This window comes from Pipistrellus kuhlii, unplaced genomic scaffold, assembly GCF_014108245.1.
Source record: "Pipistrellus kuhlii isolate mPipKuh1 unplaced genomic scaffold, mPipKuh1.p scaffold_m20_p_6, whole genome shotgun sequence".
Lineage (NCBI taxonomy): Eukaryota > Metazoa > Chordata > Mammalia > Chiroptera > Vespertilionidae > Pipistrellus > Pipistrellus kuhlii.
The window spans coordinates 15,933,963-15,956,420 of record NW_023425562.1 but is presented as its reverse complement, the minus strand read 5'-3'; the positions used below and the strand labels follow the sequence as shown (position 1 = coordinate 15,956,420).

The 22,458-nt window shown below is 59.2% G+C and overlaps 1 protein-coding gene across 5 annotated transcripts in view; it reads right to left on the bottom strand.

Annotated features, from left to right (window-relative positions):
- Window positions 1–22,458, bottom strand: part of CTIF (cap binding complex dependent translation initiation factor) — a 220,229-nt gene that overhangs the window by 53,406 nt on the left and 144,365 nt on the right. For all 5 annotated transcript variants that reach the window (XM_036419735.2, XM_045574964.1, XM_036419734.2 and 2 more), the window contains 2 exons: window positions 21,555–22,047; window positions 19,724–20,023 (listed from right to left, as the gene is read on the bottom strand). In XM_036419735.2, the coding sequence (XP_036275628.1) occupies window positions 19,724–20,023; window positions 21,555–22,047 (793 nt within the window). The remainder of the gene's footprint in view (window positions 1–19,723; window positions 20,024–21,554; window positions 22,048–22,458) is intronic.

Here is a 22,458-nt window from a genome sequence, read left to right as displayed (position 1 = left end):
GGGGTCAGGTCAGGCTGGGGCAACCATACTCTTAACCACAGCCCACATTCCCGTGGGGGTCCCTGTCTCTCTCTCTCTCTCTCTCTCTCTCTCTCTCTCTCTCTCTCTCTCTAAATGTCCAGTCTTCCCAACAGAGTTGTAAGCTTCCTGACAGCAAAACCAGCCCCTGATTTACACTTCCAACTTTGTTCTTTTTTTCAAGACTCCTTTACATATTCTAGGTCCTTTGTGATTCCAGATGTATTTTAGAATCAGCTTGCCAGTTTCTTCCCAAAAAGCCTACTGGGATTTTGAGACTGCATTGAACCTAGAGATCAATTTGGGAAAAACTGACATCTTTGACAGCGTGGAGTCTTTTGATCCATGAACATGGTATGTCCCTGATTTATACTTGATTGTATCTCCCCAGAACTTCCCATTAGTGCACATGAGATGGATGGAATCAAAACACAATTCCTTTCACTATTATCCCAAACAAAGTCCAGCTGAGTCATAGTCAGTATTAGGAGAGCAAACTGAAGGCTTGTATCAAACTCTTTACATATATTTATCGCTTCATATAATCCCCCCAGCAACTGTATGGAATATTATCGTCCCCACAACACCAACAAGGAAACTCATTCAAGATCCACAACAAAATGGCATTCTCTTGGGTCTACCCAGTGTCTCCCAGCTGAAGGGCCTGCTGTGGGAAGGTGGGCAGAGGGCTCTTTTGCCCACCTCAAGTCATCACGCCTGTGTTCCTCTCTGCCTCCCCGGCATCCGTGTCCACGTCGGCCTGTACCTCCAGGAAAAGGGAGGGTCGACCCCACTCTGTGCAGCAGCAAATGGCTCCCTTTTACTTGTCCCGTAGGGACCTGTCCACGGGGGGCGAGACTCACTGCTCTGGGGTTTATGGGGATGGCGGTGAGTCCTGTCCCCACGGTGGTGACATTCCTGCCTCTCCACGCTTGGGAGTCCCATGTACAAAGACGGTGGGTGTACTTTCTGGCTGGCTGTTCCCACGGCTCCCTGAGCTCCTTCAGCTCCCCGAGCTTTCCTGGCAATGCAGCCACTCGAGGGCAGGTGTGGCGGCCGGTGGGGAACATGCTCCAGGAGTGTTTCTGGGATGCTCAGGGCAATGGGAGGAATGTCACAGGACCTACTGTTAGCGCTGAGAGGCCCTCGGGTGCTTCAGGCCATTTATGTATGAGTCTCCGAATCTCTCTAGGCCTCGGTTTGGTTTCCTTGTTGGTAACGTGGGGATGACACTATTCCACAGGGTTGCTGGGGGGCTCAGGTGTGGAACTGAAGCCACGGAGGAGAGAGCACTCCCCCAGACCCTGCCTGCAAATGTGGGCCAGAGCATGAGCTGGAATAGCACCCTGAGCATGGCGGGGCCTAGGTGTCTGCCCCTCCCCAGGGGGCACCACTGTGCTTTATGCAGGAGGTCCTCAGAGTGGGGGCCTGTCCCCAAAGCTGGTGCGCCCTGGTCTTTCCTACCCTTCTCCTGAAAAGGGACAAAAACAAGAAATCCAGGTTTCTCCTCCTCCAGCTTACAGGTCAGGGGCCAGCCAGCCATTTGTCCCTGTGGGAGTTAGCACTTGGAGACACCGAAAAGGGGGAGCAAGAACGCCAGGTCCTAAGACACATGTGTCAAACACAAGGCCCGCGGGCCAAATCCGTCCCGCCAGGCCTTGCAATGTGGCCCGCACCGCGCTGTCATCACTGCACTCCGCTGCGTTTCCATCACAATGACAGTTTATGACTGTTCAGTAAACCATTCGGCTGGATTTTAGATTTTGGTCCCTTCTCTGATTGAGTTCGACACCCCTATCCTAAGAGCTGCTCCCCCAGAGCAGCATTTCAAAGGCAGAAGTGCCTGATGCCATCCTCACCTCCTCCGGAGATCCTCCCCCTGGGGAGAGGTGATAGGACAGAGAGCTAAAGACACAGGGCTGCTAGGCCTCCCAGCCCCCAGCTCCCTCACCCTTTCTGGTCTGCCAGCCCCCTCCAGGGCACAGGGAAGCTGGGCAGGGCGTGGGAGCACTGTGGGGGAGGTTGGGGTGGGGGCAGAGAACATCCAGGAGCCCTTAATCTAAACGGCAAATGTCCTCTGCAAGAAAAGCAGACAGTGTGCAGCCAGATGCATGCCAGCCTGGGCGGTGGAATGCGGAACGTGGAGACACACACACACACACACACACACCCCGCCCCTTCTTCCTTCCCAGGAAGGAGAACACTCAACCAGGAGAGGAGACCAAGAGACGGGGCTTACTGTGGCCCCCGGTGCGAACACCCGGGTGGGGGGCAGCTGTATTTAAGGCCCCTGCGTGGTGGCAGCTAAGGTCTGGAGTTGGGCTGCACAGCTCTGAGTGCAAAACCAACCAGTGGAGAGAGAATTACTTGGGAAAAGCCCTGGTGCCTCCTGGCTTTTCTCCTCTTCCCCTCCCTTTTCCTTTCCAGACTTAAGGCGTGAACCAATGTGGCCAGCTTGCGTTGAGCCTCACCCCTCCGCCCTCTGGCACCCACAGTCAGGATCCCAGTCACCAGTCTCTGGGCTGCACTGTCACAGCTGTTCCCCCAGAGCCAGGCAAAGGTACGGCTGCTGTCCAGGCCCCCCCCCCCCTGCTGACCTCCCGCCTCAATTGTCTGGCGGCCCAAAGTCCTATCCGAAAGGCCCCCTCCCAGGCTGCTGGCTGAACCATACGGGCTGGCTGTGGTCCCCAGCAGGACACAGGCTGAGTAACAGGGTGAGGGAGGAGGCTTAGTGCAGTGCAGGGCGGGAAGGGACTCGGAGGTCATCCGGTCCCTCCACTGCCCTCGAGCAGAAGGCTTTTTGGCACATGTGTCAAACACAAGGCCCGCGGGCCAAATCCGTCCCGCCAGGCCTTGCAATGTGGCCCGCACCGCGCTGTCATCACTGCACTCCACTGCGTTTCCATCACAATGACAGTTTATGACTGTTCAGTAAACCATTCAGCCCGCGATTTAGGCTGGATTTTAGATTTTGGCCCCTTCTCTGATTGAGTTCGACACCCCTACTTTATGGAGTCAGTGGTTGCCTGGATGGAGGCTGGACGTGGCGATAATCCTGGTGAAGGGAAGGCCTCCTGGGCCAGGGCGTGGCAAGGAGGGAAGACAGCTGTGTCTGGGTCACTCCTCTCCCTTCAGAGTCCCAGGCCTGGACTCCGTGCCCAGCCAAGAGCAGGTGAGAACAGAAGAGAAACCCTGACTCAGGATGGCACCTCCCACCCATTCAGGCCCACGTCACATCTAGTTTCTGCTCAGCACTGGACCACTGCTGACACGAGTCATCCTCAGCACACCTGGGATTTACCAGGTGCTAGCTAGCTGCTAGGCACACGCAGCATCTCATCCAATCCCCATAACGACTCATCCTCATCATCCCCGTCATGCAGATGAGGACACGGAGGCATGGAGAGATTAGGTCGCTTGTCTGAAGTCGCACGGGGGGTGGGGGGTGGGGGGGGTGGGGGTGGGGGCTGGGATCTGAATCTGGGCCGGAAGGTAGCTCCTGAGTCCAGCCAGGCTCTTACACCGCTCACTGCCGTGCCCGGGAAGCCCTGCAAGTGTTGGCTGATGGATGCTCAGCTTCAAGCAGAACCAAGCAGCCCACCAGTCCCAACATCTAGGTTAATTCTGCCTGGTAAGGGGGCTGGACCTTCAGCTTGGATTCCACAACCCTCCCCCCGGCCCCCAACCCCAAACACCAGGAATGAGTCCCCTGTAGAGGAGGAAGACGAATAGGTTTTGGGATGAGGCAGGACCTCAAGGATCCTGGACAAGTTATTCAAACTCTCTGAGCCTCAGCATCATTATGCATAAAACCGGCAGGGTTGCTGTGACAATGACCTTAACCCAGGAGACATCCTAAGGGAACACCTGGGGCCGTGGTTCTCAACCTTGACTGCAGGTTGGACTCCCCCGGGGAGTGTGTGCTGACTGGGCGACCGGGTCAACGTTCAAGAGGGCGGGTGAACATGCTGCGTCCCACTGGAGGCAGCCCGTGCGGCTTCTCTGGGCTCCCCCAGGCCTGCAGGGACGGGGGGCAGCCCGGACACTGAATTCCCAGCCGTGCCCAGGGAAGCGTCTCCCGCTGAGCGTGCAGAGCCGGGGGGTGGGGTTGGGGGGTGGGCTGGAAACCCGAGGTGGGAAGCCACACGTTAGTGTCAGGCTGACACGCTCACCCCAGGCCAGGGCGTGCCCCGTCCCAGCTCCCCGGGTTGCACCCCACTCCCTCGTCAATTCCTGTCACCCGGTGCCAGGGACAGCCGGGTGCCCGGGTGAACTGTGCTGGTCTGGCCATCAACCAGGGCACTGGGCCTGGACTCCAGGATTTCTTGGACCTGTAAAATCTGAGGTTTGCCAACGCTTTATTTTGCTAAGGATGTTTTTTAAAAGAGCGTTCATCCATCATTTCATGAGAGAAAGGACAATGTAATGCCAAGGTAGTAGGAAGGATGCAGTCTCAGAGTAATGGCCGTGCCTTCCCAGACAGGGCAGCTGGCAACCGTTCAAACCAGGCCACGGCAAACCGCCCTGTGCAGCTCGCCCCGCAGACCTGCCCTGCTTTGGGGCTAAGCACCGGGGAACCACGCGGCCAGGACACTCTCGGCCAGCCCCTGTGTGGGGGCTCCTGGCAGGCTTGCCTCCCGGCTGCTCTTCTCTTGGGGCCGAGGCACGGGCCTTCTGCAGCGAGCAGGGAGGGCAGCGTGTGGCGTCACTCAGTCATGGTTAGGATTCGGGACAGGTACATGTTCAGTGGGGATAAAGGAGAAAACCCTTTGTAATCTGGGGTATCCTGGAAAGGCGGGGCCGGCTAGGGGAGCGGGCCTGTGGGTCAAAGTTCCCCACTGTCCAGTCCTGCCCCTCTCGCTGGCGCCCTGAGGCTGGTGGCGTGGTGGCCAGCGGAGGGAGCGGGCAGCAGCTGTCCCACACCGCAGGCGCTGGGCATTCCTCCCCTGAGTTCCCCACGCACCCCGGCCTGTTTATAAGGCGCGGGGAGCCAAAGAGTCTGTGTGGCCCCGCCAACTCAGCCCAGAGGCTCAGAGGAGGGAACCCAAGCCGGAGGGGAGGCTGGGCCACCGCCCATGCCAGCTCCGGGAGCTGCCGGCCTGTCGCCTCCCAGAGCCCCTGGCACCTGACCTGTGGCCCTCTGGGTGCCCCGAGGGCCTGGGATGTGAGCCAAGAAAGGAAAGCTGACTGCAGAGAGCACCCTGGGGGTGGGTGGCATTCATGCCCCCTGGGCACTGCACGCTTTAAATAGCTCAGCTTCTCGGCCTAGCAGTCCTGTCACCCCTGCCAGCTCCTTCCTGCTCTCTCCACACCTGATTTCTAGGTCAGAGCATGGGGGGGAGGGAGAGGAGGGAAGGGGGAGAGGACAGGGCCACCTGACTTCCTCAGGCTGCGGAGGTGAGGGAAAGAAACCAAAGTCCCTTTTGGCCCTTCTGCAATCAGCTGGCCTTTACCTCCAGGCCAAGAGAGGGGCGAGGGCGAGGGGCTTCACACAGCTCTCCCTCACGCCCCAGGGATGTGGCCCCCCCCACCCAGGTCACCTTCTACCTGAGTGAGCAAACCTGTGACCGGAGTCTCTGCTGTCTCCCTACCTGCCGGGGCCAGGTCCCCACAGGGCCCACTCTGGTGGGGCCTCGGACCTACGCCTGCCTGCTACCCCTCTCCCACTCACCCCAGCTTCCTCTAACCCACGTCTTCAGTTGTGGGTCAACTCTTGCAGGCCCAAATCATCACAACTCCTTAGGTGTATGTGGCTCTTAGGTTTACAAACTATTTCCACATCCTCGGTTCGTAAGATCTTCCCCACCTCCCTGTGTGGTGCGCGGGGCAGATACAAATAATCCCCGTTTTACAGCCAACGGGACTGAGGGCCAGAAATTTTAGGGGATGCATCCAAGTTCTTAAGTTGAGTCAGTGATACAATCGAGACTGCAACCCAGGCCCTCTGGCATTTGCAGGGCACTCAGAATGTTCCCTCTGGCGTGTGCCTTCCCACCACCTACTCTTCGGTGAGGTGGGAGGGAGAGGGGAAGGGAGGGAGGAGGAACCCTGAGAGGAACGCGGGCTGAGGGGGAGGGGCGGGCCACGTGTCTCCTCTCCCAGGCCCTGAACCCTGCTGCTGGCTCCGCAGGTCACTTTCACAACCCGGGACAAAAATCTCTCCAGATAGGGCCTCAGACCGCCTGGCTCCAGCCGCCCTCGCCGGCAGACGCAGACGCACACAGACACAGAGCAGGCCGTTATCTCTCCCGTCAGCCTGCTTCCTACCCTCTCCAACTGCAGATTTCTTCCAGCCTGGCCGCCTCTCCCGGTCACCACCCACAGCCACTGGCCCCTGGGGCCCGGCCAAGTCCCCCAGACGATGACGCCGAGTCCCTGCTATCAGACAGTCGCCTCTGCCCTCCCAGCCGCCGCCCCCAGAGTTCCCTGGAAATGTCCCTTCTGCAGGCTCGGCCCCCACGGGGACGCGGGGCTTTGTCTGCGCACACAGCTGACTTGTGTTTGCAGGGACAGACAGGGGCTGGCGCTGGGGCCGGAGCCAGGAGGCGCGGGGAGGGCAGAGCAGACGGGGAAACACAAAGTCCAGAGAACAGACTTTTGCAAGCGAGCCCTTTGGGGTCACTCGGGAGCCTGATAACAAGCAGGGGGCTTGCAAGGCCAGACGTTCCTCCAGGGTGGGGATGGGGGTCTCCGAAAACGTGTGGGCTGGTCTGAGCAGAGGGAGGCTATGCCAGACAGAGGGGGTCTGGGGGAAAGGGTAGAGACAGACGGGCTCCGAGCCTGACCCTCCCTCAAGCCCAATCCTGGCCCTCCGCCCCCAAGGTGCACAGAGGGTGCTCAGTGAAGGCGCTTGTGAGACTGAACTGGCCCCTGGCCATTGGGGCCCTGAGGGCTCTCATTCCAGCCAGCTCTCAGGAATGCCGCCTCCTCTGCGCCCGGGGAGAGGAAGCTGGAGGAACAGGCGTGCTATGCCAGCACCACACTTCCGAGCTTCCCTGCGATAAGGCCGAGGAGCCACGGAGTCTGTGGCCACGTCACCCTGCGCGGAGAGGATGCACGTGGGCCCTCGCAGCCCGTGGGAGCGCGCCGTGCTTGGCGGCCCAGCCTTCCTGCAGACCCCCTTCCGACCTTTCCCCTTTCCAGCCCGGGGCCACGTCACCCGGAAAGCAGAGGGGACCACGATACCCCAGGCTGTACAGGGGTGTGGAGCAGAGGGTGGCGGCGGCATGGAGACAGCTTTCCCCACGTGGCTCTCCCCGGTGGCTCTCTGGCCGTGTGTCGGGAACCCCAGGGGGGCTCCTTTGGGACGGAGCGGCCTGCGGCTTCGGCTCACACCTCAGGGTCCTCCCTCTGTAATAACTCAGAGCGTCAGGCGTGAGGCAGCACGTGGGCGCAGTCTCTCTCGCTTTCCTTCTCGCTTTGCAGTCGGAGGCCCTGGCCCCTCAGGCTCGCTAGGTGGTGAGGAAGGGACCAGCTAAAGGTGTCCCCCCCCCCCCCCCCTCGGGTCTCAACAGACGAGGGATGTGTGAAGTCCCATTCGAGAGAGAATCTGCTTCCTCCGCTTCCGTGGCCGGGCCTGTCTGTCACAGAAGACGCGACCTCCCTGATGCCCAAACGCCCGGGGTACTGGCGGCACCCGCTCACCAGGCCCCGCTTTACCCTGGAGCTGCAGCCTCCAGCCCCAAGGCCCCCGAGTGGGAGCGGCTCAAACAGAACTGACACCCCTCTTTGCCTTTTTTCACGTATCATGAGGGTGCTGGGCTGGAAAGCCGTGATGGGACCGCCCAGAGAAGCCACCCTGCTTCCTGTCTGCAGCTCAGGGGAGGAGGACACCCTACCTCCCGCAAAGGCAGGGAGGGGGCAGCAGACCTCAAGCACCCACTGGGCTCTGGCCTGGAAACCGTCTCCGGATTCTTTCGGTCGCAAGGTGACAGGGGAGAGGTCACGGGGACAGTGGTTAGTCTGCGTGGAGGAGGCTCTGATGAGCACTGTCATCTACAAGGTATCGTCTTATCTTGTTTCTGCGCCACCTGCCTTCTACCTCATATAGCCCCTGCCCTGTCCCCAACACACACACACACACACACACACACACACACACACTCTGGCCAGAGGAGGCACGTGGGGCAAGTCCTGGGGAGGCAGGGGCACGGGGCTTCTGGACGAGGGTCCGTTCCTGCTGCTGGCACTGACTGGCTGTGTGACTTCAGGTGTGCTTCCTAAGCTTTCTGGGACTTTCTTTACCCCTGGGTAGGAGGTATCAACACTGACCTCACTAAGTAATGGGTACTTAGAGTACAAAGCATTGGCACACAGCTGGTGCACAATAAATGCCTGCGAGGGGTTGCCCCCTGAAAGGGATGAGGAAATAGTGTTCCTGGCCAGACCCCTGACAGGAACTCCAGACATGGGGGGTGGGGGATGACACTGACTACCATGGAGGTCTGCGAGCGCCCCTGGCACTGAGGTTTGTGGATGCAGGGCTGGGGCCCTGAGGGCTGGGGCCTGTACAGTAGGGTGGCTTTGTGGCTGCAGCTGCCACCACCTGGCTTCAGTCTTCCCTGTGGTCATCCCCCAGGATACCAGGATGTTGGGTTGGGCTGGAAGGGCCTGCAGGCAGGTGAGGCCAGCCTTGAGCACTGGCGCCCCCTGCAGGCCACTCTGCCCACCAGGCAGGTACAGACTCCGTAGACCTGGCCAGGAGACTAAGAGAGGAGCCACCAGGATGGCAGACACCCCCAGGCTGGGACAGGCTTAGCTGAGGCCTGCTTTTTAACACCCCTTCCCCCTCCCCGTGACCAACCAGACAGCAGCAGGTCATCAACCAGTACCCTGTGTATGCCCCGCACGTCTGCACTAGCATAACGAACAGTGAGCTAGACGGGACCTCTGAAATCACTTCTTATTTTATGGGCGAGGAAACCAGCAGGAGGAGGAAGGCCTGGCCCCGGTCACCCAGTTAGAGAAAGGCAGGGCAGCTAGAAACGTGGCCTCCTGCAACCCCGGCCTCTAGTCCCCCTACTTCTGAGCAGCTCCCTATCATCTCTTCCTGCCCTAGATGTGCTTCAGGCTTTCTCCAGCCTGGACCTGCTTCTCCCCCCGAAACACGACCTTCTCAAGCCCAGGGCGCCTGAGGGGCTGTAAGAGCCGCAGAGCCCTGCTGCCCAGGGAAGACTGCCTCCAGACCCGGTGAGGAGCATGGAGGCAAGATGCAGACTGGCTTCCGACCTTCTGTCTCCTTCTCTACCAGGAACGTGTGCTGGGGGAGGGGAGAGGGGGCCGCTGTTGAGGAGGGGAGGGAAGAGCTTGAGGGCGGCCTTGGGAACCTGCCGCCCTGGCATTGAGGGCAGCCCTGCTCCTGCTGTCCCGGGGGCTCCCTGGCTCCTGCAGGAGCAAAGACAGTGCCAGGCATCAGTGCTGCATGCCTGTGTGTGGACGCCCACCTCTGGCTGGCCCCGGGAAGCAGCAGATCCATAAGGAATCTGTGCCATGCGAGGTGGGCACCTGGAACCTCATCCCGGCCCCTGAGGGAGCAGACCACAGAGAGGGAGGTGGGGAGGTCTCTCGTGATCTGCCTCAATGAAACTCCGGCGTCCAGAGCCCCCTGCAGGCTGGCCTGGGCCCAGGCCTGGTGGCTCTCCCTGCCTCCTGCCCCAACAGACCCACAGTTGGCAGGGAGCTCACTACTCTTAAGGCAGAAGTTTTCGTTTTGTATGAAAACCATCTGGGCCTGACAGGGTGGGAAGCAAGAGCCAGCATAGGAGTGAGCCAGGGTGCTGACCGTGAGCTGGGCTACCGCCAGGCTGGGTAGCCTCCCATGGGACCTGCAGACACAGCACAGCCCCTGCTGCTGCTGGACCCCTCAGCCAGGCTGGCAGCACATGACCTGCCTCACCCCACCTGCTCTCCTGCATATCTACCAACAGTTGTATCCTCTGCCTCAGGCTCCTTCCACCTAGGGGCCTTTGCTTTGGCTTCTTCCTCCTCTTTTCTCGGTTTGCCCCAATTCTGCTTCTTCTTTCATGCCGCCTCCTCCAGGAAGCCTTCCCAGCTGCCAGCACTTAAAGGGCACGCTTCTTCCTCCGCCTTTCTTAACTGCTCTCTGGTTGAGCCAGCTTTGCCCCACAGGCAGGCCTCTAAGTGTCTGATAGAGGCCGATAGTCCCTGGGGTTCAACAGTGCTGAGCATGAGGCCTGCCCCTGCAGCACAGAGCCCTGAGGGGCAGGCTCCCTTTAAGAAGGAGACACCTGTGTTCACCTAACTCCCCTCACCCCCCGGATTCTCTACTGTGAGACATTCCCAAGCGTAACATCCTACAACTCCTCCTAAGTGTCTCCCGGAAGCATGGCGTCTGTTAACCTCTCTGGTCTCTCGTCTCTTCTCTGGAACAGGAATGGGCTGGGTGGGTCATTTGTAGAGCTTTCCTTTAGGCCTACACTGTTATGATTTTTAAATTATTCTTGGGATGCTATAGCTCAAGAATCAACAGTGGCTCCCAGTCTCACTCATAAAGTCCAAAACCTTTTGGCCTCTCAGGTTCCCACTTGCTGCATCTCACAGGCCGTCTCTGACTGTCCACGTACACCCCTGACTCCCGGTCAGGCAGCATTCCCACTGTTCCTCACTTGCGTCATTTCTTTGGGCCTTGGCTCGTTATAACTTCCCCACTCCCGCCACGGAAAAGTTTGGCAGTCCCTAAAAAGTGAAACAATCTCCATGTGATCCAGCAATTCCCCTTCTAACTCTATATCCGAAAGTATTGAAAGCAGGGGCTCAAACAGATACCTGATCTTGAATGTTCACAGCAGCGTCATTCACAACAGCTAAAAGGGAGAAACAACCCAAATATCTACCAACGATGAATGAGTGGGTAAACAAAATGTGGTGCAGCCATACAACAAAGCCTCACTCGACCATGAAAAGGAAGGACCTTCTGACCCATGGATGAACCTTGAGGGCATCGCGCTAAGTGAAAGAAACCAGGCATAAAAGGGTAACTACTGTATGATTCTACTTATGTGCAAACTCACGGGGACAGAAGGTGGAGTGGAGGTTGTGGGGGCCTGGGAATTACTGTTTGGTGGCCACAGGAGTTCTGTTTGGGACAATGAGAGGGTTGTGGGGGTCTACGGGGGGGGGGGGGGTGAGGGGTGATTGCTTGGTGCCGCTGAACTAGGCACTTCAAAATGGTTAAAATCACACATGTATGTTGCATATATCTACCACAATTTAAAAAATCACCAAGTAAAAAACAAAACAAAACACCGCATCAAGCAAACCAACAACAAAACTGCCCTTCACTCTCCTTCTTACCACCTCCCTCCAGGTCCAGTTCCCAGGCGAGCCCTTCTCACTGCGAGGCTGAGGCCACGGGGCTGGGCAGGCCTCCCAGCCCCGCACGCATTTGCAGGGAACACCCTAGACTACTTGGGGCCTTGAGGGTGTTGGGTCCAGAGGAGGACCTCGGCAATCACTCAAGACTATTTGCTTCCCTTTGGAAGAGTGACCCGCTGCTGACCCCTCCCTGGCCCGGGTCCACCCGTCTTCTCCCTCTGCGGTGGCGGGGAGCCTCCCCGGGAAGCCAGGGACAGGGTGGTGAGCAGTTACATAACCCGCAGGGAGATTTTTTCCATCGGCTCGGGCTGTGCCAGCTTTCCAGCAGCGGCCGAGGCAGGTAGAGGCGCCCTGTCTGGGCCGGCCGTGCCTGGGCAGGGCGGCGATGCTGCGATCTGGAGCGGCTTAGCATAGCTCAGATTCCCACTGGCGGCTGGGGGCTGGCCACTCGCTGAGCTGCGGACGGATCTGCTGTCTCCTGCTGGCCTGCTCGGGGGAGGAGGAGGTGCTGGGGGTGAGCTGCCAGCCAGCCAGGGGTGACCCTCTGGGGGCCCAGGACACCCGAGCCGGCCTTCTCCGATAACCCACTTATCTGCAGGCCTGCCTCAGCGTGGCAGCTTCAGACAGGGCAGCGCCCAGCCAGGTTCTATCAGGGGATTTAGCAGGAAAAATGAAGCCGGGTGGGGGGTGAGGGTGTGCAGGGAAGAGGACACAGGCCTGGCAAGGGCCCCGGGCGAGGGTGAAACCATTCCTGATCTCAGTAAAGCTGCTGGCCCAGAGATGGGAGGGGGCAAAATGCCGTTCCATCCCCTCTGCTGCCCACCTTGGTCCCCACGGAACTGGGCATCCGGAGCCAGGCACTGGATGCCTGCCCAACATCAGCTAGGTGCTGCCACAGTGGGGTTCGGGGCGGGGGACGGGACACAAAGATGACAGGACACAGTCACTGCCCCGGGACACCTGGGGACACAGTTTTGGAAAAGGAAAGGCTGACTGGCAGGCGGCTGTCCTGGGCGCCTCTGGGACTGACTGGGGCTCAGTGATCACTTTCCTCCTTCTGCTTATTTTCAGATTAAAAACACAAAATGCTTTTCTCCCCCTGATCAAGCCATGAGTGGATTCTGTCCCAGGGAACACCCCCAAGTTTCAGAGGGGCTTTCGATTTAGCACTCTCAGGAGCCCCCACGCCCAAGCCGCACTGTCAGAGAAAACTGGTCGGAATGCTCACTCTGAGGCAGCCTGGCCGGGGCCTCGGATAAGACACCTAGCGGAGTAGATGGGGGGTGGGGGTGGGGTGGGCAGAGTCACAGAGTTGGCACCGAGCACAGGCCCTGCCACGCCGGTGGTGGACAGCTGATGCTCGCTAAGTGTTTGCTGAGAGGAAGACATGCGGATTGGGAGAAAGAAGGTAATATTCACACGTGCCAAAGCGAGTGTGGGCAACAGGCATGGCGAGGAGACACCGGGCTCCCCGCTCTGGGGCTCGGGGAGGTGGGCCAAGGCCTTGGCACCAGCCAAGCACCATTCTCCCCATCGGGGCGGCCGTGCCTGCCAAGCGCCTGTGACAACCAGTCTCCCATGACAGGTGAGGCAAGCCTGCCAGTGCCCACCCTGAGCGGACGTGCGTGCCAGCCCTGCATGGCCCTCGCAGGTCACGACCTTCAGCACGGGCACTGACGGTGCACAGGGTGCTCGGGTGCCAGCTGGCAGGTGGAGCAGCCTGTTTTTGTAGAGAGATCTTTGGGGGGGGCCCCAAGAAACCCCCCTCCCTCTGCCCACGAGGAAAAAAGCAGCAGCGGAGGAGCTGGGGGTGGGCCCTGCCCAGGGCTGCCCTTGGCCTCAGGAATGAGCAGAACAATGCGCTGCTATCCCTGGGCACGCCCGGCCGGGCCAACGGTAAAATTAGTTTGCATGCCTGGCGTGCAGGGCGGCTCAGCGGTGGGCGTGGGGAGGGAGGGAGGAGCTCTGATCAGGGAGGGGGAGAGGGTGTGAGGGGGGAGCGGAACCTTGGGCATAACAGCTTGGGGTTCACCCGGATAAAGCAAGCGGAGATGCGGAGGTATTTCCTTGGACCCCCTCGGCCCTCCAGTGGCCCAGAAAGCTCAGGGGCTCAGAGACCACAGGACACTGCAATTATTCTGGATGGCTGGGTTTTGAAATCCCCACGGATAGCTTCCTTCATGAGGCAGATTCCTGATTTCCTCTAGCTTCTGACCTTTAGAAGCTAATGGTGGGGGGAGGGTGTAGTATGGAGTGGAGCCTGGAGCTTGGGTGCTGGGCTGGCCACCTCGTTCTGCCCCATCACTCTGGGTGGGGCTCACAGTCTTGCTGAGCCACTAAAATGTCCATGTGGGGAAGGATTCCTGCCCGGAGAGAGAAGCCCGTGTTCACGAAAGCCCTCTGGAGAGCGGAAAAACCCACCGCACAGCAGGGGACGCCGGGTGGAGGGCCCCGCCCTCCCTGGCACAGGCACTTACTGAGCACCTACTGTGTACACATCGTGCTGCCAGGAGCGGGGGGTGGGTGGGGGGGGGCCCTGGAAACCCAGGCATGATTCCTGCCCTTAAGTTTACAACCGAGAGCTGGTTAGGACTCCGGGCACCCCGGCCAGCCCCTTCCTCCTTTCCTCTGTAGCCGACAGGGTCAGGACGCCACCCTTCACGCAGAGGGGAGGGTTTTGCTTTTCTGGAGACCTTCAGACAACCAGGAGAGGAGGTTCTCCTCCCCGCTCACACACCTCGCTCAGCGCAGAGTCTCCGCTCAAGCTACAGAGGGGACGGGTGCATCACCCAAGCCCCGAAGACGGATCTTATCCTCTGGTTTATGGAGGGGGGCAGCCAGACCAGCAAACCCCGAGCGTCCCTTCCGGCAGGAAAACTTAGTTACAATCATTCCCAGAGACCCCCCCCCCCCCCCCCACCCCCGACTCCCCCAGGGGCCCCTCGGAGCCCCTGACACCGTCCAATAGCATTTCTGCCTATTAAAAGCCCGGAGGCCCATTAATGAAGGGGCTGTCTTCTGGAAGGTGCCGGCAGAGAGCAATTTATTTTGAAGTCTGGTCACATTCCAGATTCCGATTTTTGCGTTGTCTTTTCACAACCACCCTGCTGTGTTTTTGACTTTTTTTTCTTTTCTCCCCCCTCCAAAACAAGGTATTGCATCCTTCTGTTAGAGGTGTTGTTGGCAACGGTTGCTAGGGAGAGCTGGGTTCAGTTACAGACACACTGATGCCTGCTCTAATAATACTTTGCTCCGCATAGCTCGGATGCAGACACCTCTTGGCTAAACAGGGCGCACGCATTTCAACAGAGGAGGGCTTGAACTCGCACCACCCAAGTATAGCTGGGCGAGGAGCGCTCCCGGAGCCCAACGGGACAGCCAGGGGTGGTGACACGGCCGTGCTGGGCGGAGGGGGCTCAGGCCTCTAATTCCTGCCATTTCGAACGCCCCATAAAAAGAGGCACGCTCATTCTTCCCCTCGCCGCCGTGAAACTGGAGCCCTCGCCCCGTTACCGCGCAATTCCCTCGCGAGGAGCCAGGCAGAGCTTTGGTGGTTTCCGTCACCAGGGGGCCCCGGGCAGCCCACATTCTCCTGGAAGTCAGAAATCACCACGCCACGTCCTCTCCCGGGTGTGGGACTTCACACACATGAAGAAGCCGGGAGCCGGGCGGGAAGGGCGGGGAGAGGCGGGCTGGGCAGTGAAGGGGGATCGCTCCCCAGCTTCCCCTGGGTGGCCCGGCCCTTGGCACAGCCTGGGAATGTGGGTGGAGAGCGAGGTCCTCTTCCGACCACATGTGATAGCTGCTCTCACAAACATCTGAGGCCAAGAAAAAGGAACAGGGCGGGGAGAGGTGCTGAGGACGGAGAGAAAGGGGGTCAGTGAGCGAGGAGAGGTGGCGTGGGGCTCCGCCTGGTTCGCTCGGAACCTCGGGACGATGGTGAGGAGAGTGAGAAACGGGCCTTGGGATGCCCCGGACCTGCCTCCTCACTGCACAGAGGGTAAACTGAGGGCAGGCGGAGTGAAGGGATGTTTCAGCTGCTGATGTTCTTCAGCGTTCTCCTCCCCGCTTACCCACCTCGCGCAGCGCGGAGTCCAGCAGCTGGCACCTAGGTTTTGACTCACTGATGGGGAGACAGGCAGGACCAGCTGGCTCGTAAGTAAGTGGCAATGGTGGCACAGTCAGGGCATCTCTGGAGTATCTTCCTAATGGTGGTGCTCAACCTGCTGCACCACAGATACACCTGGGGAGTTCTTTACAAAAGGATGCCTGTGTCCTGGCCAGTGCTGCTTAGTAGTTAGAGCGTCAGCCCGCATACCAAAGGGTCATGGGTTCAATTAATCCCAGTCAGCGGCACGTGCCTGGGTTTCAGGTTTGATCCCCGGCCTACTTGGGACACGTGCAGGAGGCAACCAATTGATGTATCTCTCTTACATCGATGCTTCTTTCCCCCTCCCCGCCCCCCGCTCCTTCCCTCTTTTCCACTCTCTCTCTACAAATCAATGGAAGCAACAAAAAGGATGCCCAGGCCCCATCCCCGGAAAGTCTAATTCAGTGGGCTGGGATAGGGGCCCTGTACACATGCTTTGGACAGCTTGGCTGAAGCACGGGCCTAAGGAAAACCCGGGATTCCCAGGCTGGATCCCCACTTCCCACAATCGCACCGATAGAAGCCTGTGCCTTGGTTGGACCATCCGCAAAACTGAGCCATCACCTATGGCCATCGAATGCCCCGTCACCGGGCAGCAGCGCCAGCGTCATCGGGGAGAGTGTTAGAAAGGAGACTCGAAAGTCCACCAGATCAGAGAACCTGCATTTCAGTAAATCCCATAAGCACATTCAAGTTGACAAACTGATCTAATGCACACTCTTAATTGGCACATAACGGACACTTAAGAAATGTCTATTTATCAGGTAGAATTTTACTTATAAGAACACCACCAAGAGAAGAAGAACCACATCGCAGGCAAAAAGATTCCGTGTAGATGTGACAACTGGAGAGCGTGCTTTGTGCTGTGGGATTGGTGACAGGGGTCCGCGGAAACCCCAGGGTGGGTCTCTGGCATCACCATAGCTCCTGGGGGCAGTGCCTCTGGCTCCCTTCAGATGATAAAGCTGAGTCTGGCTGGGAAGGGTTAAACGTCCTGTGACCTCCCCCCGCCCCATTTCCCTCTCCACAGGGGCTGCACCCCAACTGGGAAGGCAGCCCTCACACAGCCTGCCCCCACCTCCCGGGCTGCCAGCTCCCACTGCCGAAGCCCAGGCAGTAAATGCGGTTGGCCAAGGAGGGCAGCAACCAGAGCCAGCTGCTGGGAGCTGTGCTCCGTGGGCACTTCACACCCCGGGCCCTTCGCAGCCAGCACCAAGCACTAAGCCGGGTCTCAGAACTTGGACGTGGCAGCAGCAGCCAAACCTGGCCCCACGAGGGGCGTTTCAGAGGCCACCAAACTGAAGCGGGAGCTGGCAGGGGACCCAGTGGCCATGGCCTGGCGTGAAAGAGGCTGAGTGTGAACCTCAGAGGGAGGAAGGAGAGGGACGGGCTCTGGGGCTGGGCCCAGGGCTGCAGCAAAGGGCTATAAATCAGATTCGCCAGAAGATTGAAGCTGGTGGAAGAAGACATCTCTGTGGGTGTTAAGGAGGGAATGGGGCTTGAGGAGCCACGCTCTCTGCTCTTGTACTTTGTGAGTCTGGGGTGGTGTGTAACCAGGAGTCATGCCGTCTGGAAGTCCACACCCACTGGCCACTTCCTGAGCTGTGAAGAGGAGTGGCAGGGCCCATGGAGGCCCAGCAAGACACTGGTGGTGGCCTCCTCGGGGCCTGGTGAGCAGAGGTGGGGGGGTCTGTAAGGAGCTGCACATCCAGCCTGCCTTCCACGGGAGCCCAAGGGGCCCTGAACGGCGACTCAGGAGGCCCAAGTGCCCAGCTCATGCCCCTGGTTATGCCCTTCGAGGGGCCCCCTCCTCAGCTTACATGAAAGCTGGGGTTAGGGGTGGTGAAGAGGGGGAAGGCGAGGACGTTTACATTTCTAAACACCTAACCCACAAATGCTCCTCGCAAGCAAACGCCGTGGGAAGGAAGCTCTCCTCTGCCCGGAGACAAGGGGCCCTCAGGAGGCTTGGCACACCCTGAGCCACAATATGGGGTGAGCCGGCTTCCGAGGACCAGGGGCACCCAGGGGGACCCAGGACGGCTTCATGCCAGGGCCCGGTCGTGGGAGAGCGAGGAAGGAAGAGGCCACGTGGCCCCTCGCACCCTCCCCAGCCCGAGTCATCTCCCGCAGCACAGAACCCTCAGGCCACCGCCGCCGCCGGGTGCTAAGCAGCTGAGCCCTGGCCCAGCGAGAGCGCAGAGCCAAGCTCTGGCTGACGGTGTGAACCCGGTCGAGAAGCCCCGTTTCTCAGCTTTCAGCTTAGTCCTCTCTCTCTCCGCCCTGGTGTTTGCCAGACGGCGTCTCTCAGCACAGCAGTCCCGCGAGAAGCCATTAGCGGTGTGTGTGTGTGGTGTGTGTGGAGTGTGTGTGTGTGTGTGTGTGGGGGGGGGTGGGGGCTGTGGGGAGGACTGTGCTGAGTTCAAGGCAGCCTAACAGGCTCCCTCCTCTGCCACGGGCCAGTCCGCGTGTGGACTAATGGAGAGGCCAGTGTCGGGCCACGGAGCCCCTTTTGTGGGTGAGCATTCGCAGGACTGATACCATGCGGGGCACTGTGTGCGACGCCGCTCTCACCTGGGGTCATTGGAAGAAATGCCTGACCTGGGCAGGATCTTGGGCGGTCCCGTGGTCAGGCTGCCCTTCCTGGCTGGTACATCATCCCATGCCCTGTGTGTCGGTCTGTCACTGGCTTTGGCGAGGTTAGCGGGATCTAGCAGCCACCGTCCAGAAATCTTGCCCTATCCTGCCCCTTCTCAAGAAAGGACGAAAGCCAAGGCCACAGCCCACAGGCTGATCCCATCCTGGACTCCCCGATGCCACCCCCCACACGCTCCCGGGACATTCCGGCCTGCAAGGAACATGTCCAATGTGCAAATCCCTCAGGTAATGCGGGAATTCGTCACCAGGGGAGCGTGGGCGATCCAGGAATGGGAACCCGATCGGGGCCGGGAGCTGGAGACGCAGCCCAGGCCAGCAGCGAGGGCTCAGGTTGCAGAGCGGGCTCCTCGGGAAGAGGAGAGGACAGCGGGATGGGGCCCTCTGGGCTGGGCGTGGAGAGGGCTCCTGCCTCCCTGTTCTTAGGGGAAAGACAGCAGACCACGGGCTGGTGGTTGAGACCAGGTGGCCATCTGTCCTAGTTCACACCTGGTGTCTAAGGGGGAATGATGAGCAGGGACCCGCTGGCTCATGCACTGTGGTTTGGATGACCCACTGTACGGTCATCTGGTGAAGAGAGACACGCGTTAGACTTTTCCAGCCCTAATGCGCAGAAGTTGTAAGCTACTGTTCCCCTGCACTGCAATTCCTATCCTGACTAGTCTAATGTTCGGAATAAAAGTAGAGACGGCTCCTCTCTAGTCAAGGATAGTCCCCGGCCTGGCGTGGCCACCATGCCCTGCTACCTGCTACCTGTCCCTGATGCCACCAGTCCCTACTACCACCCCTGGTAGCCCAGCTGGCATCAAACTCCCGTCCCCCCCCCCCCCCCCCCAGCTCCGCACTTGAGATGAAACTGTGCTGGGTTCAGTCTAAGTGCCCATGCTCACGCCTACTACACACTCAGATGTAGCCCCCGGGGCGGAGGGTTTTCACTGGGAAAGCACCAAGGAAAAAAAACTATTAAATCACCACGCTCCCCTCTGCCCCATGAGGGTTTCAAGAAGCTCAGAGCACCAGCAGCCAGGCCAGACCTTCCCTGCTCAAGGCCCTGGTACCTCCTGCTCAGATCCATCTAAGCACCAGCTACAACCAACGGTGCCACCTCCAGGGGTGGGGGCTGGGGGGCTTGTCCTGGAGACGGGGAGCGAGGAGAGAGAGAGAGAGAGAGAGAGAGAGAGAGAGAGAGAGAGAGAGGGAGAAGGCCACCGCAAGGTCATGTCTACTCAGACGTGAGAGGTCAAAGCACAGGCTGCCGGAGACCGCGAGCCAGCCGCTTATCATGGAAATAGAACGAGGCAGAGGCCGGTTAAACATGACGCACCTATAAAAGTATATTGGGCCACCGTAACCATGGAGCCCTCACACAAACACACGTAAATCCGGCCACTCAGCCCTTGCCCCTTGAGTGCCTTCTTATTTTCTATAATTAATCGGGCAAGGGCGGAACTTGGGAAAAGTTCAACCGTGGTCAGAATTTGCAGCCTTCTCTCTAGTAATAACCCCAGGGGCAGGGTGGGGGGTGGAGGGAAGGAGGCAGCCGGAGCCGCAGCTGCCGGTGTCGGTTACCTGGAGCATGTTGAGCAGCAGGCTGCGGAACTTGGTCCCCTCCACCATGAAGAGCGCCATCTTGTCGCAGAGCTTGGCGGCCGTGAAGGCGAAGCTGCGGTCGGACACGGCCTTGTGGTAGATGGTCCGCACGATCTCGCCCAGCATCTCCTCGGAGTTGGTGGAATTCTGGGCCTCCTCCATGAAGGTGCTGAGTTTGGCGTCCACGTCGCTGCTGTTGTTGCGCATGCTGTTCAGGATCTCGATCAGCTTGTCCATCTTGTTCTGCTGGGGGGCGGGGGGCTCCACGGCCACCTCGTCCTGGGGGCAGGCAGACAAACCGAGGTCCTGTGTATGTGTGTGTGTATGTGAGTGTGTGTGTGAGTGTGAGTATGTGTGTGTATGAGTGTGTGTATGTGAGTGTGTGTGTGAGTATGTGTGTGTATGAGTGTGTGTATGTGAGTGTGTGTGTGTGTGTATGAGTGTGTGTATGTGAGTGTGTGTGAGTGTGAGTGTGTGTGATTGTGTGTGTGTGTGTGTGAGAGTATGTGTGTGTATGAGTGTGTGTATGTGAGTGTGTGTGTGTGTGAGAGTATGTGTGTGTATGTGTGTGTATGTGAGTGTGTGTGTGTGTGAGAGTGTGAGAGTGTGTGTGATTGTGTGTGTGTGTGTGAGTGTGTGATTCTGTGATTCTGTGTGTGTGTGTGTGTGTGTGTGTGTGTGTGTGTGTTGGGGGAGTGGCCTGTACGAAAGGACCTGGCCCCACCTTCTAGAACCTGGGTCTGGCTTCCCCCAGGAATGCTGACCTCCACCAAGAACCCTCAGCCCAATGCTCTCTGCTGCCCTTGCCCTTGGCCCCTCTGACATCCCTTCGATTGAGCTCTACCTCTCATCCAGGATTCTCACGTGTGTGGGTTCTGTTTGTCTACGTGTCCATCCAAGGTCTCAATCCAGAAATGGTTTAATAGGGCTTACAGAAGATGAAATAAGATAACAAATAAAAAACTGGCCCAAACAGAAAAGGAGGGCAGGAAGACTAGGTCGGGAAGGAAGGTGGCATCCAAAATGCTTGCTGTGCTGGTCAGACGCACCACGGAGTAGCTCTAGGCTCCTGGAGCCCACAGTGGTTGTGTTCTCTGGACATAGGGCTCCCTGTGGCCACGGCCACGGCCACGGCCACCGCTTTGTGTCCCTACGGAGACTGGGCTGGCCTTCTACCCACAAACACTACACACCAAAGAACCCTCCAAAATGATGGGCCCTTCCAGGAGGAAAATCTCAGGTAGAAAGCCTACAGCCTCCCGAGGTTTCAATGCCACGGCCCCAGAGGCAGGCGGGAGGAGGAAAACGGCCGCTGACAGTCACAAAAGTACTTGCTCAGGCACAACAGGCTGGTGGCCGAGAGTGTGAGGGACTTAACTGCTGGGGTGTGAGGGCTGGTGATGGGCAGGATTGAGGGCACGAAGGAAGGTCTGCACTGGCCTCTGTTCTCAACAAGGAGAGCTCTGGGCTGGGGCAGGGAGCGAGGTTCCGGAACCTGCTCTCTGCTTGCAGGATGTGACATGGGCAGTGGTGTCACTCTCCGTACCTCCATCGCCCCCAGACATGGCCTCTTCCTCTTTCCCCTCCCTTTTCTGCTGGGGGCTGGTACCACGAGCCCACTTGAGAGTCCAGAAGCTGAGGAGCCAGAATGTGCTGGAGGGGCTCATGCCGGTGCCAGGGGTCCCTAAGGCAGTGGCGGCTCCCGCTTCTCTCCACAGGGCGCCCCAGGCCCTCGAACCCGCGCCCACCCACCAACGTGCCCGCCTCACGCGTGCTCCCTGGTGGAAGAGAACAGTGAAAATGCAATTACCGGTCCCTTTTCCTTCAGCCTCCGCCGCAGCCTGTCTTTGGAAGACGGGAGCAGGGTAACTTTGGGCCGCTCCCCGATGCGCTCGGGGGTAACACTGTCTTTACGCTTTGCCTCGGCCTCCGGGGCTCCCGGCTGCTGCAGGGGCAGCCTCTCAGAAGCCGCTGGGGCCAGGCCGTCGGGGCTGTGGGGGGGCTCGAGGCCACTGTGCCCGGTGTCCCCCAGGGCGTCCTCAAGCTTGGGGCTGTCCGCGGTCACGGTCTCTTTAGCACTGCGCTGGGTGCCCGCCTCCCCCTTGTCGCCGGGCGGGTGCTTCATGTTGCCATGGTGCCAGCGCCGGTTCTGGCTGTAGCCGTGATGGGTGGGCCTCCCTGAGGGGTGGGGCGCCGAGCCCCCCTGGTAGGACTTCTGGTGGTCCCTGTTGTGTTTGGCACTGCCCGGCTGGTGGTCGCCGTGCTGCTGGGGCTTGCTCCCTCCTGGAGGCCTCTGCTGCCGCCTGCAAACCACAGGGAAAGACAGAGAGGGTCACTGGGTGGGCTGGGCAGGGTCCCTGCATCCAAACACTGAAAGAGGGGTTTACCGAGCAGCTCATTCTGCCAACACCCCCACGGGGTTCCTCCCGTGTGCCAGGCTCTGGGACAAGGCCTGGGATTCAGCAGGGAATGAGATGACAGGTCCCTGAGATTATAAAGGGATTAAATCAATCCTTGGCTAAAATAAGTATTTTATTCCCCTGGTAGAGTATGCATTAGCACATGTGCGGGGAAGACAACTAAAACGGTACAATAGCTGGGCAGTGCGCCCTCCTAACTCTGTCTGCAGCCACTCTGTGTCCTCTTGAAGCGACTGTTATCATTTTGTGAATCTTCCAAACATACTTGATACCTGTCCTGGCAAACAATATACA